Source organism: Camponotus vicinus, unplaced genomic scaffold (assembly GCF_025532165.1).
Source record: "Camponotus vicinus isolate PSW18456_S1 unplaced genomic scaffold, iyCamVici1.0 SCAF_1, whole genome shotgun sequence".
In the NCBI taxonomy this organism is placed as follows: domain Eukaryota; kingdom Metazoa; phylum Arthropoda; class Insecta; order Hymenoptera; family Formicidae; genus Camponotus; species Camponotus vicinus.
Window position 1 is genome coordinate 7,760,626 of NW_028141945.1, and position 14,736 is coordinate 7,775,361.

The 14,736-nt window shown below is 27.6% G+C and overlaps 3 protein-coding genes and 1 long non-coding RNA gene across 6 annotated transcripts in view; 1 reads left to right on the top strand and 3 right to left on the bottom strand.

The window, feature by feature from the left end:
- Positions 1 to 9,572, bottom strand: part of LOC145971313 (uncharacterized) — an 84,590-nt gene extending 75,018 nt beyond the window's left edge. The window contains exons 1-2 of the long non-coding RNA XR_014438842.1: positions 7,967 to 9,572; positions 7,206 to 7,240 (exon numbers count right to left, since the gene is read on the bottom strand). This is a non-coding gene — a long non-coding RNA (uncharacterized LOC145971313). The remainder of the gene's footprint in view (positions 1 to 7,205; positions 7,241 to 7,966) is intronic.
- Positions 17 to 1,920, bottom strand: LOC145971243 (baculoviral IAP repeat-containing protein 8-like). The gene is made up of 3 exons (XM_083098715.1): positions 1,291 to 1,920; positions 582 to 611; positions 17 to 413 (listed from the first exon to the last, which is right to left on the bottom strand). The coding sequence occupies exons 1-3, from the start codon at positions 1,903 to 1,905 to the stop codon at positions 30 to 32; spliced, it is 1,029 nt and encodes a 342-aa protein (XP_082954841.1). The 5' UTR covers positions 1,906 to 1,920; the 3' UTR covers positions 17 to 29.
- A 221-nt stretch (positions 9,573 to 9,793) lies between the features above and the next one.
- Positions 9,794 to 14,736, top strand: part of LOC145971360 (uncharacterized) — a 150,450-nt gene continuing 145,507 nt past the window's right edge. Inside the window, exon 1 of the mRNA XM_083098927.1 lies at positions 9,794 to 10,449. The gene's annotated coding sequence lies outside the window, so the exon portion shown is untranslated. The remainder of the gene's footprint in view (positions 10,450 to 14,736) is intronic.
- Positions 10,809 to 14,151, bottom strand: LOC145972287 (uncharacterized). Of its 3 annotated transcripts, XM_083100793.1 has the most exons (5): positions 13,793 to 14,018; positions 13,427 to 13,454; positions 12,618 to 12,875; positions 12,236 to 12,496; positions 10,809 to 12,127 (listed from the first exon to the last, which is right to left on the bottom strand). In XM_083100793.1, coding segments are annotated over exons 2-5 (747 nt in total). In that variant the 5' UTR covers positions 13,429 to 13,454; positions 13,793 to 14,018; the 3' UTR covers positions 10,809 to 11,901. The 3 variants fall into 3 exon arrangements, with proteins under 3 accessions (XP_082956919.1, XP_082956908.1, XP_082956927.1); XM_083100782.1 differs by lacking the exons at positions 13,427 to 13,454; positions 13,793 to 14,018 and adding an exon at positions 14,027 to 14,151; XM_083100801.1 differs by lacking the exon at positions 13,427 to 13,454 and having other exon boundaries at positions 13,793 to 14,017.

Consider the following 14,736-nt stretch of genomic DNA (forward strand, 5'->3'; position numbering starts at 1 on the left):
TGTATCAAGTCTTCATTTATAAATTTTGATCATACAATCTTAATTTTAATTGATTTCTTTACTATCTCACCACAAAAAGAACATTTATTGTTTTGCACTTTCAACGCTATTTTATAACAATCGACACACGTCAATATGTGACAACACGGTTCCAAAAGCATGTTTCGTTCCTTTTCAAAGCAAATTATACATAAAATGTCACTTCTAAAATTAGTTTTTGCATCTATGTCACATAATAACTTATCCAAATTTTTCTTTTTAATACTTTTGTCTTTAGTTGGTGAAATATTATTTGTTACATCTTTTATATTATTTCGTGAACTTTGAAGGTCCTTCACATATATTCTAATACTGTCTAATGCCTCAGCACGTTTCTCTGGACAAACATAATGTACTACCTTTTTTTCTTTTTCCTACAAATAAAAATCTTTATCTTAGAAAGAAATATATATATATATATATAACTATATATAATTATATGTATATATAATTATATATAAAATATATTATATATATATATATATATATATATATATATATATATATATTATATAATTTAAATAATCTAAGAAAATACTCACACTAGCATGTACTATCCTTCTTTCTCTTTCCTTTAAATAAAAATATTTATTTTAGAAAGAAATATATATATCATATAATTTAAATATACAGGGTGTCCTAGACCACCCGTACACCCCTTTTCTTTCAAAAACTAAGCATTTTAGAGAAAAACGTTTTCGACAAAAATTGTATGGTTTTGAGGGGAACATAAGATGGTGTCATTGGTTTGACCTTGGATGGCATCGTTAAGGTGAGGTCAAGGACACCTTTAATTTCTTAAATGGAACCACCTATTTTTTATTACATATTCTTATAGCTTATGTCGAGAGCTTTCCAAAACACTATAATAAAGTATTTTTTCATCAAGTACTTTTCGAGTTATAAGGCTTGAAATAATTTCTTAATTTTACATAAACCATAAAATATCTAGTAAAATATTCATTTTTCGATTATCTTACCTTAATACTTTTATGTACAAAATAATGAGAGGAATCGATTGGTGTAAAGAAAACCCATAATTGTTTCGAAAAAAAAAATGTAATTGTTAATTGCAAATTACATTTTTTTGCCATCCAAGGTCAAATCAATGATACCATCTTATGTTCCCCTCAAAACCATACAATTTTTGTCGAAAACGTTTTTCTCTAAAATGCTTAGTTTTTGAAAGAAAAGGGGTGTACGGGTCGTCTAGGACACCCTGTATAATTTAAATACTAAGGACGTGCTCACATAAGCATCTTCATGAAGACTATGCAAATAATGTTCTCCTTTAATCGTGAGTATATAAAAACATGTGGAAGCCCATTTATAATGCGCTTCCCAAGGATCCTCGTAATCGGTCCATTCCTTCAAAATTAAGCCGCAATAAAAGCAAACTACTTTATCCCTTTGTCCTGTATAAGAAAATCCCGCCTCCGCTAATTGCTGACCAGTTTGGATTTTCATTAAAGGCCATAATGCAAAGCTATTAAAACGAGTTTGGTAAAAGCGACAATTAGGATACTTGGCTATTTCTATGTTTAACATAAATTCATTATGCTCCATATCATAAACGTTTCTTTTATCCTCGATTAGTACATTATCACAAGAAAGTTTACGAGCAAATCTGCATTTTGGAGAAAAAATTTTGTGATTTTCTACTACACTGACTCCATTCGGCCATTTGGATATTTCTAGGTGACACTCAAAACATTTAATTGTCTCATTTCGGCCAGTAAAATAAAAACCAGCTGCCGAAAGTTTCTCAGATTTTATATACGGTACGGTCCAATTTTTGAAAGTATTAAACCTGACAATTTCATATCGATAATGAATGTAATTTGTAATATACATGTTGTATGTCATAATAGATTGATCATTTTTTTTAGAGTCTCTAATAAATTCAGGAATAGATATTCTGTTTTCATCCCATTCAGGAATAGTCATTCTGTATGTTTTATATAGATGTATATTATATATATATATATATATATATATATGCACATGTACAACCTCAACCTATACGAAAACAGAAATAACATTACAGAAAAAGTATGAAACACGAGACTTTATATTAATAATTCAATATAAAGACAATTTTACAAAAATATTTTTATGTCGATAGACAGCTACGTACAAATTAATATAAAAAATATATTAAATGAATATGCGTAAAGAGTACGTACCTTCTTTTTATAACGTCATAAAATCACAAGACGTAACGAGCAAATTTTAAATAACACAATCCACGCTATAATGAACGGCAGAACAGCATATATATATATATACATATCTAGATAAATGTTTCTACAAACGTAGATGGTCTAGAAATGCCCTACAATGAAAAGGATTTCTCAAGTTTCTTTTCTGCCCTTCTCTTCCGGTACCACAGTAACGTAGAATGAATATTAAGACCCACATCAAAATCACAAATGCTTTCATATCGTTTTCTTGTAATTTACGATATTAAAAAAAACTGTAGCATTGCTAGATAATCTATTCATTCGTTAATGTAATCAACATTCTGCCAAAATTTTATTAAGAAACAATACTAAATATTTTAACATTAAATAATCTCTGACATTAAATGCAATATGATCTATTAAAACATATATAATATATTATAAAGTATACTCTTTGTGTTATAATGAAAATAATCTTCCAAAATTTGAACAATATGCCAGAAAATTTAAGTTTAAGAAATGTAAAAGAAATAATATATAAATCTATAACAATACATCAATATCCGAGGAATAAAAATGTGCTCTGTAAGTTTAACGCATTATAGTAAAAAATCCTATAAGTCTTAATCCACTATAGCAAAAATTCTTCCTTTTTTCTTGGTGTACCTTTTCCTGGTATGCACCATTAAAAGGAATACCTGGAGCGAAGGGACTTTGTCACAAAGAGACACTAAAAATGCATCTGTGTTTTGTAAGATAGATTTTCAGGTTGCATATTGAGTTGTTTCCATAGTGGTTTTTAAGTTTATATGCAAATATGTGTAACTCTTTTTCCGTTTGCATAATTAAAAAATTAATACGCAAGTATCAAAACATGTTAAAATATTAGATTAACATTAACGTTAATTTAATAAGATTACAGCAAAAATGTAGTTGAAATTAAAATAACAAGTTATAAACATATAATATTTTTTTTAGATATTTCGTCTTTACTTAAATATATTTTTATTTTGCATTGCTAATTTTTACAAGTAATAATAAAATGTATGCATTTATACATGTATCCAATGAGAATGATTTAATGAGAAATAGAACAAAAAATCTTCGAAATTAATGCAAATATCTAACATTACCTTTCAACTTATACAGGATGACCCATTTTAACTTAGGCAGCCAAATAACTCGAAAAATAAGCAAGATAGAGAAAAATGTTTTAGACAAAAGTTGTATGGTTTCGAGGGGGCCATAAGATGGTATCATTGGTTTGACCTTGAAGAGTCATTTGAAGGTCACGTGAAGGTCACTTCAATTTTTTTAAATGGAATACCCTATATATTTTTGTACATTCTTGTAGCATATTTCGAGAGCTTTCCAAAACACTATAATTAAGTACCTTTCCGTTAAGTACTTTTTGAGTTATGAGGCTTGAAATAATTTCTTAATTTTACATAAACCGTAAAATATCTTGTAAAATATTCATTTTTCGATTATCTTACCTTAATAGTTTTATGTACAAAATAATGAGAGGAATCAATTGGTGTAAAGAAAACACATAGTTGTTTCGAAGAAAAAATATGTAATTTGCAATTAACAATTCCATATTTTTTCTTAAAAACAACTATGTGTTTTCTTTACACCAATTGATTCCTCTCATTATTTTGTACATAAAAGTATTAAGGTAAGATAATCGAAAAATGAATATTTTACAAGATATTTTACGGTTTATGTAAAATTAAGAAATTATTTCAAGCATCATAACTCAAAAAGTACTTAACGGAAAGGTACTTAATTATAGTGTTTTGGAAAGCTCTCGAAATATGCTACAAGAATGTACAAAAATATATAGAGTATTCCATTTAAAAAAATTGAAGTGACCTTCACGTGACCTTCAAATGACTCTTCAAGGTCAAACCAATGATACCATCTTATGGCCCCCTCGAAACCATACAACTTTTGTCTAAAACATTTTTCTCTATCTTGCTTATTTTTCGAGTTATTTGGCTGCCTAAGTTAAAATGGGTCACCCTGTATATTAGGAAAGAGATTTTAAATACTTGTACAAAGTATAATTATAATGTACTTGTACAAGTATAATTTATATAATTGTTCGTAGAACGCAAAAAATATGAAACAAGATTCCTTATATCTAAAGAATTATACTATATTAATAATTTCAAAAAAATCTTGTTTCAATATAAAAATTGATTTTATATTATATTATACATTATATGTATTGTAATAATATATATTATGCAACATTAATAATCAGCAATTTCTCTTAATTATATCACACAATATGTATCACGCAAATAGAAAAAAGAAAATAATTAACATTAGAATAATTAATATCAATATTAAATATGATCTATCAATATTGTCTATGTTCAATGTGATTTTATATAACTTTAGGCAACTATCACATAATAAAAAAACCTCCAAAAAATTTCCTTTATTTCTCTATACAATACATTTTCAGCAATAAATCTTATATTACGGAAGTGCAAACGATTCTTAACATAAATTTCAATTCTAGTTATACTCTTCCAAGTTTCTCTCGTAGTTTCTTGTTCGTTAAATAGCTAAAGACACGTATTCCCTCAAGCGTACAAGCATAACCAAATCATCTACTCAAAGTTGCTTAATACGCTATTAATCAGATAATTACTCCAAGTTTAAAATTTATTTAAAGACATGTCTCATATCTACATAACTTTGTTGATTTAACCTAATGGGTGTTTAAAAAGTTTTATGAATAAATATAATACAATGTTGTGCGCACATATATAGATTTAGAACAATTTCCAATCAGAGATATATGTATTTTGAACCATTCGTATAGATTGCAGATTATATAAGTAATATTATTTTTAAAACAATACTGTAGAATTTTTTTGAAATAATTATATCATATTTTTTGTATAAATTTTTTCTTTGTACTCAACAATTTGGGACTGATTTTTTCGTATTAATTATCCATATGATATAAATACGTGTTTTTCTCTTGGAGTTCGCGATATATTTGTCGAAAATAATAATATCCATTTTTTTTTACCATGAGAAAAATCTAGTTGAAATCGACATTATTACTATTCAATGATCGATGCAAGTAAAATCAGATCTTCAATAATAGGATACGAACTACCGCGGATTGGCAAAACCGTTGCCAATAAAGAAGTAAGCTAGACGACAAATCCTTTTGCAAACACACACACACACACACATGTGCAGATTCCGTGCGAAGATTATTGTCGCGCAACCGGAAGACAATTGCGACGCGATCACGTTCGATGTCACGATTAAATGGATTTTCGCGCGACACCGATTTTGCGTAATGTATACGAGGTATAAGCGTGAGAACGAAACGTGGAGTGCATTTCACTGGGCTGAATGTTTTATTCATGAAACCGATATCGAATATCTGATCCGAAATGAATCTTGCGTACCGCGGAATATGCAGATAACGGAGATTTAATCTCACACTTTACGTTTTCGAATATCTAATATTTTACACAAAAAATAAAACGATTTTTTCGAGTCTCCTATAAATTTTTCGCTAGTACCACAAACCGAGAGATTTCATATATTTATGTAGACGTGTTCGCAGAATATAATGAACCTCCGAACCTCCGAACTTTCGATTTTTTAATTAAATTATGTGAATAGATAATTATTATTGATCATTGATCTATATATTTTCGCACGGATTAATTACTACGCGTTTTTTTAGTATACGTACATGCTAAGGATCTCTACTTTTTGCCATTCTTATTTTTATTCTAAATAGTGATTTTAACATTCATACAATATTTATACATAATAAAGAATTCGTTGAATAACGAAAAGAATGAAAAAAACAATTTTCTGCTTTTGTATGAAAATTGAATTATATATGTCGAAACATGCTTTTGTGTGAAAATTTAATTATATGTATATGTCGAACATATTCACGAAGATAAAATTATTTATCATATATATTATAATAGACAACGCAATAAAAATTTTCCTTAACCTAATCACAAAAATGTAGGATGGATGTAATCCAGAATTTTTATTTGCATGATATCAATCAAAATAATGACCCGTTTTCTTAACTATACAAGATTTTATTGCAATTAAATCGCAATCAATTTAATAAAAAAAAATAGTATATTATTATATTAATATAAATAAAATAGTATGTTATTAAATAAATTAATTATAAGAAATAATTCGATAGGTATATAAAGATTATTTTTAAAATTAAATTATCTCGAGATAATAATTAATGTGAATAAAAATTGATATAAAATTCTATGCATATGCATGAACTGTGAAAATACCAGGAAAAATCGGCAATTGAATTTCATATTATTAAATATATCATACGTATATCTAGAATTATACGTACACATGTGTATAAAATTATGACGATTATGAGGATTAATTTTGGGTAAACTAGCACGTATGCTTTATTGTAATAAAGAAACATATTTTCTCTTGAAATTAGTTCTCCAGTTTTGTTAAGATTATATGATTCAGTAACTAAATAATGCATGTGCGATGATTTGATATAACATTATGTCACATGTGTCACACGCTCTTTTGCCACTTATATTCTCTCGAGTCTTACATTAGTTCATGAATTCTGTTAACATTGCATGCACGTCTCGGTGATCAGTTGAAGAAGTCGTGTAAATTACATTCGGAAAGCAAACACAATATTGCGATCGAATTTCCATGCATTAACAGAAAATTGAGTTACCATGGTAATGTCAGCAAGATAAATATCAATGTAGGATAAAAAGTAAACACCATAAATTAGAAAATTTCTTCGCGGAACATATTGCCGATTTCTTATTCATCAAATATTTTAATGGAAAAGTTAATCGATCTTTTAATCAAATAAATTTTCTTAACGCTTTTTTTCTTTGAATTAGGCTCTGGTTAATTTCTGGTAATCAATCTGTATACATTTATTAATGTATATACATGTAGTGTACTCACGGATACGCAGAAGCGGAGTAGTATGTAATGTTGACCTAGAACACATAAAAAACATAAATTATATATATATATATATATATATATATATATATATATATATATATATATAAAGAAGTTTCGTGAAATAATTAATATTTAAAAAAAAATAATGGCGCGCAACCAAACTTTTATTCGTATCATAAACATAATATTAATGAATAATCATAGTTTTTCATCATAAAAATCATTATAAAATTTTTTAGATCTAAATTTTTATAAAATATATAAATTAAAATATATTTTTTATATGAAAAATAAATTTAAATAGTTATAAACTGTATAAATAATATTGAAATTATATATGTGTATGTGTGTGTGCATTATGAGAATTTTACTGTAACTTATTTATTAAAAATTATTCTGAAAATTTTGAAAACTCCAAAATATACAATATATAATATGATATAGAATCCTTTCTATGCATTATATTATAATGCATAGAATTTATATATAACATTAATTATAATTATACATAAATGTTAAAATAAAATGAATCACTACTGCGGCAAAAATGAGCCATTATAATTTTACAAGTAATAAATAATAAACGATATAAGTAATAATCTGCTGTAATAAATAAATATATATATATATATATATATATATATATTTATAAATATATATTTATATATATATATATATATATATTTATTATAGGATATATATATATATATATATATATATATATCCTATAATAAATAAGTAATAATCTGTTCTCTTACCATATAATTGCGCTGCCATTGCCCGATGCCTCCCCGAGACTCCTCCTTCTCCTGCTCCTTTCGTCCTCTTTTGCGTCTTTATGGCACTTGCACAGCACACGTTCACGAAAGCACGATTAATTACGATCACGCGACGAAATAATAAAATAAATAAATGATCGCGCGACTTTGAAAAGGCACTTCCGACATAAATCGTGCGCGACTCTTCATACGACACTCTTAATCGCTCGACATTTTGACTTTTCATGCACTCCCGATCTTAATCACGCGACACTTTGAACAATACTTCCGCCGTTAATCGTACGCGACTTTTTATGTATCACTCTCGGTTTTAATCAACGCGATATTTTGTGCGCGGTACTTTTTTTTTGTACGCGAGATTTTATATATCTGAGAGAACTGGAGAGAACGACGCGCGACAATTATAACTATACGACATGAAATTCGCAGCGACGCGCGAATTAAAGCAGTGATACCAACTGTCATTAGCAATTAGGGATTATCGATCTTTCGCGCTTAATTATGTGAACGAATAATGATGTAAAATACATGTTTTAATAATTCCGAATAAATAAAACTGCTACGAATTTTTGTTACGTAGTTAATAGATATTGAGATATATTTTATATGTATTACTTATTAATTAGCATCCGACTTTGCGAATTTGATTTCGATCGTATCCGTTTATAGCGTTTGTAGCGTTTGCAGCAATTTGAATTGTAGCATTTTATGGAATATAATTTACGATATAATTATATATTGCATATATATATACATATACAGGGTGTTCCCGGGTTAAATGGCCAAACTTAAAATATAAATTTGGGACCTCAAAACAAGCAAAAATTTCCTCTGGAAGTTTACTCGCAAACGCTTCGTTCAAGAGATATCGACTTGTTAAGTTACAGAACCATAGGAATGAATAATACCGAAATATTTCTGTTTTGTCTTTGTTTTGAAGATTGAAGGTCATTCATAGGCTTCTGTTTTTTACAAACAGAATCGATTTCGCGCAGTGTACCAAGTAATTGTTAGTTCACTGAATACTTTCGTGGAGTAAAGTAGTACAATATGCCTCGTACATATTCTAATAGTGAATATGCTGATATGGTATATTTAATAATTATAAATTTTGGTTACTGTAAAGCAATAAAAAAAGCAATAAAAAAGATAAACCTAGATTATTTCGATATTATTCATTCCTGTGGTTCTATAACTTAACAAGTCGATATCTCTTGAACGAAGCGTTTGCGAGTAAACTTCCAGAGGAAATTTTTGCTTGTTTTGAAGTCCCAATTTTATATTTTAAGTTTGGCCATTTAACCCGGGAACACCCTGTATATCGCGATAAAATAACAGCTTACTAATTTACATTTTTTATATTGCTTTAATTAAAAAATAGATTGTTTTAAATAGAAAATAATATAATAGTATACGTAAAATTAATGCTTCGATAAATAGCTGTTACCGCGATAATCTCGTCGTTTGTCGTGGGAATTAATTTACTCGTTACGTATTATTAATAATGTATTAATAAGTCAAATTTGCCATCTCCAGTTATCCAGATCTTCTCGCGATCGTATTTCGAATAACAATGGGCGTTCTTCAACAAGCGATACAGAGGACACAGTGTAATCATTTCATCCTTGTTTACATTCGGCCACTAACACAATACAACTACGTAGGCATCGCGCCGCGAGGCTCGGCACAGGAATGTCAAGGCCGCGGCAACGTAAACAAAAGCGCGCGCTCTCTCTCTCACGCAGAGCGAAAACAATATAATATTCAGTCCGCTAACGTAGCAAAATATTTAGTATACGCCGAATGCCTGACACGAAAGTGTCTAAATCGAACGTAAAGAGATTCCGATGTCTTTTATACATATAAAATAGATACGAAATATGTGTGTTGTATATCGTTTCGTAAATTTTCAATTAATATCGAATAATGTATCTTCTCTTTCTTTCTTTCTTTCTTTCTCGTATATTTTTTATTCATATATTACATTTCAATTCGATAATGATCACACAAATTACAAATTACAAATAAATTATAAATTATAAATTTCAAATTGTAACGCATTCTATGTTAATCGATCTTTTCGATGATTGATTATTTAAAATCTATACAGAGCCCTCTCACGATTATCGAAGTATCGAAGATTAAAGTGCGAACCAATTACAGCTTCGCTTTTAAATTTGAATCGTTGGAGTTACTTAATCGCGCCACAATTGATGGACTCGTACGCGAAGTGCTCCGTATTTCTCGCGATTATTCTTGTTTAAAAGTGAATTTTACACGCAAAAAATTATCGCGAGTGCCTCTAAAATGTCGTAGACGCGTTGAATATCGAGTGTGATCGCATAACGTAATTTCGGTATCAGTGATTAGTGTTCTTGTGTGCCTTGGAGATCCTCTTCACCACTGTTTCACATCATTATTCTCGTTGGAATACAAGGGAAATTCAATTGGATTTTAATAAGGTACGTAATATACATGCCAAATTAATTGCATCGATTTTATGTCTCTTATAATATCTAATTCGACCGCCTTCTTTCTCCAATACGTTTAATAAAATAATTCAATTTTTTTCTTGATCTCTATGTCAAATATAATGACTCTGTTAGATTCAATTTTATTTTTATGTCGAATAATAGCTTTGTTCGACCAATGATTTGCTTCGAATCAATCAAAATCATCTTTGAATAATTTATATTATTTTCTCGCTAAAGTGCTGATGATCATAAGCACTACCAGATATATACATGTTATCGAAATTATATAGACATTTTATCATGCAAATAATTTGGAATTTACTTGACAAAAAGATAAAATATTCAAATATATATGTATAACAATTTTATTTTTATCAAATATCACTCATAAAAATACACCATTGCTGACACACACATATATAATGTGTAAAATACATATATATTGTATAAAATAATATTCATGTCTTATATGCAGTTTACAAAAAGATTTCGTGTTAGAACTATCTATTTAAAATACATAAATAAGGTACACACTTATACCCAGTGTGAATAAAATGTATATAATAATGCTTTCATAAGCAGAATATAATTTAAAATTGATTTCAAATATAAAATATATATAGAATATATGGGAGTTATTTGTTGGTATACATACAGGGTGTCCCAGGTATCTTCCGTCCAAAAAAAAAGATTCTCTGGCCAATTTAAAAACGATTTTTCCTCAGCGAAAATGTCGCGGCACTAATAGTTTTCGAGTTATAAACGATTGAAAATAAAGGGTTTTTCGCAAACTAAGGCTTATGAGAATAAAATATTAATAAAGTCACATTCTTTAGTTAATTTTAGGTAGAGTTTACTTTAATAGAATTTTAATTTAAGGCTTAGTTAGAAAGATACATGATGAGAAAAATTGGGAATATGCAAAAAATAATGATCTCCCTCGACATTTTCGCTGAGGAAAAATCGTTTTTAAATTGGCCAGAGAATCTGCCTTTAAAATATCAAGTGATAGTTTCGGGACACCCTGTATATGTATATATGTATATACATATCAATATAAATATATATATGCTGCTTATATATATATTAATATATTTATATATATATATATTAATATATATATATAGGCATATATATATATATTAATATATTTATATATATATATTAATATATATATAGGCAGCTTGAATATAATAATAAAAATATAAAAACTTAAATTATAAAAAAAAAACGCTTACATATTATAAAACATAGTATTCCAAATTGCTTTCATAATTGGCACATATTTCCATGGGATACAAAGTATCGTAATCTCATTTCTTTCTTAAAAAAATATTTCGTAATCAATATTCCTTATAATCAATTTTCTCTCATAATCATTTCCTTGTAATCAATTATTCTCTCATAATCAATTTCCTTTGGGCTGCATTGTAATACTGTTTAAATAATAAAATTTGTTCCTTTTGATATTTTTTGTCCATCAGGCATTGATGGCTTGGAAAAGATATTTATCTTATTATGCAAATCCTTAATGCATTCTGGCAGTTCTATTGTATTTTCAAACAGTGGTCGTTTGAACAGTCTTTTGGCTTCTAATAGCTGCTCGTCATTCACTGTTCTATCATCCAAGTGCACCAAATGTGGAAACCAAGATAGCACAAATAACCTTTTTATAAAGTTTAACGTTATAACTTAAATTTACAAGAAATATATTAAATAGATAAGAATAAAACTTAAAAAATAAAATTTAAAAAAATATTTTCTATTAACATACCTATATTGAAGATATTCAAAAAAACTTCCACCGTTAAGATAACTAGGTGCCGCTTCATTTCCCATGAGGCATAAATATTTAAGATTTGGTATACTCTTATGAAGATTCTTAATAAAAGGATGTAGATTTTCAATGTAATTATGATTTAACCAGAGAAGCTCAAGATTTGGCATGTATGGGAATACAGTAGTATCATCTATCTTATTGTGATCCAAATTAAGAGATTTCAAGTTGTCAAACTCTGATAAAAATTGTAAATTCCTGGAATTTTAAAGAACAATTTATTTTATTTCTACTGTCACTATATTAGTAAAAATCAAATGTTTTTCATATCTTTTTGCAAATTTTGTTATATGTATCGCTTTTATAGATATTCACTTACCTGCTGAATACATTATGACTAATATCTAAATGTTCTATGATGAAACCATAATCTTGTATAATGTTATAAGGCATGGTAAAAAGACCTTCATACGCAAGTGACAAAGAATCAATTTGCTTCGCAGATGCATCATCTGAAGTTGATAATTGTCTACAATGTTTATCCACATGTATATATGTCCTTAGACAAGTCATGGCATATTCTTCCTCCTCTTTTATTTTCAACAAATGTTTTACCTCATGTTTTATCTTGCCTGACCTATAACAACACATGTAACAAATATAATGAAAAATATAGAAAGCAAAAGAGCAAATATAATTCATATAGTAAATACAAATACTATATAATATCATCTCTATAAAGAATTTGTTTAAAATTATATCTCATATAAATACATTCAATCATGTTAAATCTCTAAATAATTTCCTTTTAAATAATTTAAATGTACGCTTTTAGCAAAACCTTTTTGTAAACTGTATATAAGATATTTCATTTGACGCTAAATTAATGCACGAGTTATAATTATACAAATTGCAAAGTACTGTACAAAATAATACTGTGCGAGACCAAATTTATATATTTTATTTATTAACAAATATTACTGTATTAAAAGATATATATTATTATAAATATAATTCAATATAAAAAGTAAACTTTTTTAAAGCAAGTAAATATTATAATTAAAGAATACTATGTAATTAACCGTTGATTGCACAAGAACATAATAGATAATGAAATACAAATAATATAAATATAATAAATAATATAAATGCACAAATATAAGCCATAAATAAGCGCATTTTACTCACATTCTTATTTTTACATCACGTTATGAAGCTAATATGATAAAAAGATCACGTATTTGATAATATTCCTAGTTTCTAACATTTATCAAGCCTGAATTAAAAATCTAAAACTGATGTTGGAGAATAGATGTACACTCAAGCAAGGAAATCTCTTTTCATATAAAATAAATATCACATTCATAGTGACTTATCACACAAGATTTATAACTTTCATTGAAAATTGGTCTGGTCAGGTAAAGTTATCACATATTGAACAGGGAAGTGATAAGATAGGAGGGAGACAAATACGTATACGTATCTCGAAAATATCGTGAAAATATGGTACGAATGTATAGGAAATCAACGCGATTTGTGAGATTAGAGACTTACAGAGGTTATATAAAGTGCACGTGCTCGCGAGAGAACAAACATCGTGACGACACAAATTTGAGAGATTGAGAACGAATAAGAGAAACAGCAAGTCATATTTTTTTATCAAAACAAGAATTATTTTTTGGGAGAATAAGACTCATTAATCCGTTCTAATTAAATATGAATTTTTAGATGTCACTTTAATTGTTTGTATTCTCAGCATCTCATATAATTTTCATGCAATCGACTTACGTTTTGCGCTCATTAAACCGAATTAACATTCAATTGTTCACAGAATTTTCATTTTTTATTTTATTTTCGAATCTTCCCGGAATAGATAAGGAACTTTACCTTACAATTCAGTTTAAGCAAATGAGATGGAGCCACCGCTCAAATGATAGTGGATAGTGGATAAAATTCTAATATGTATATATGCGTTTATATGTGTACGTATATACAATATATATGTATGTGTGTATTATCGCAATTTAAAAAGATATGCGGATATATATAATATATAATAAATACTTACTCACCGGTTAATGCTCTTTCTGACTTATTACTACTTATTACGACTCTTATTTGTCAATTAATAATATAATACAATAATTGATCATCACTTATATGTGTATATCTATCTCGACATCTTGCATTGAATCTTGTATACAGTGGAACTTATTTTTTTAAATTGAAAATAAAGATATCTAATTTATTATATCTTATATATATCTATTTTATTTCAAAATCACACTTCTAATCTAATGACATGCGCAGAATGAAAATATTTTTGTACTGTGCTTTAACTTTTACTAATTTCCAAAGACAGCACAAGTATGTATAAAAGACGATACGATATCTTTAAATAATTTTTTAATGATTTTTGATACATTTATATAGTCTTTTTCAATATTTAATATGAGAATTCTCGTTTTTCAGAAATGATTTTCAATTTTTTTTTTTAT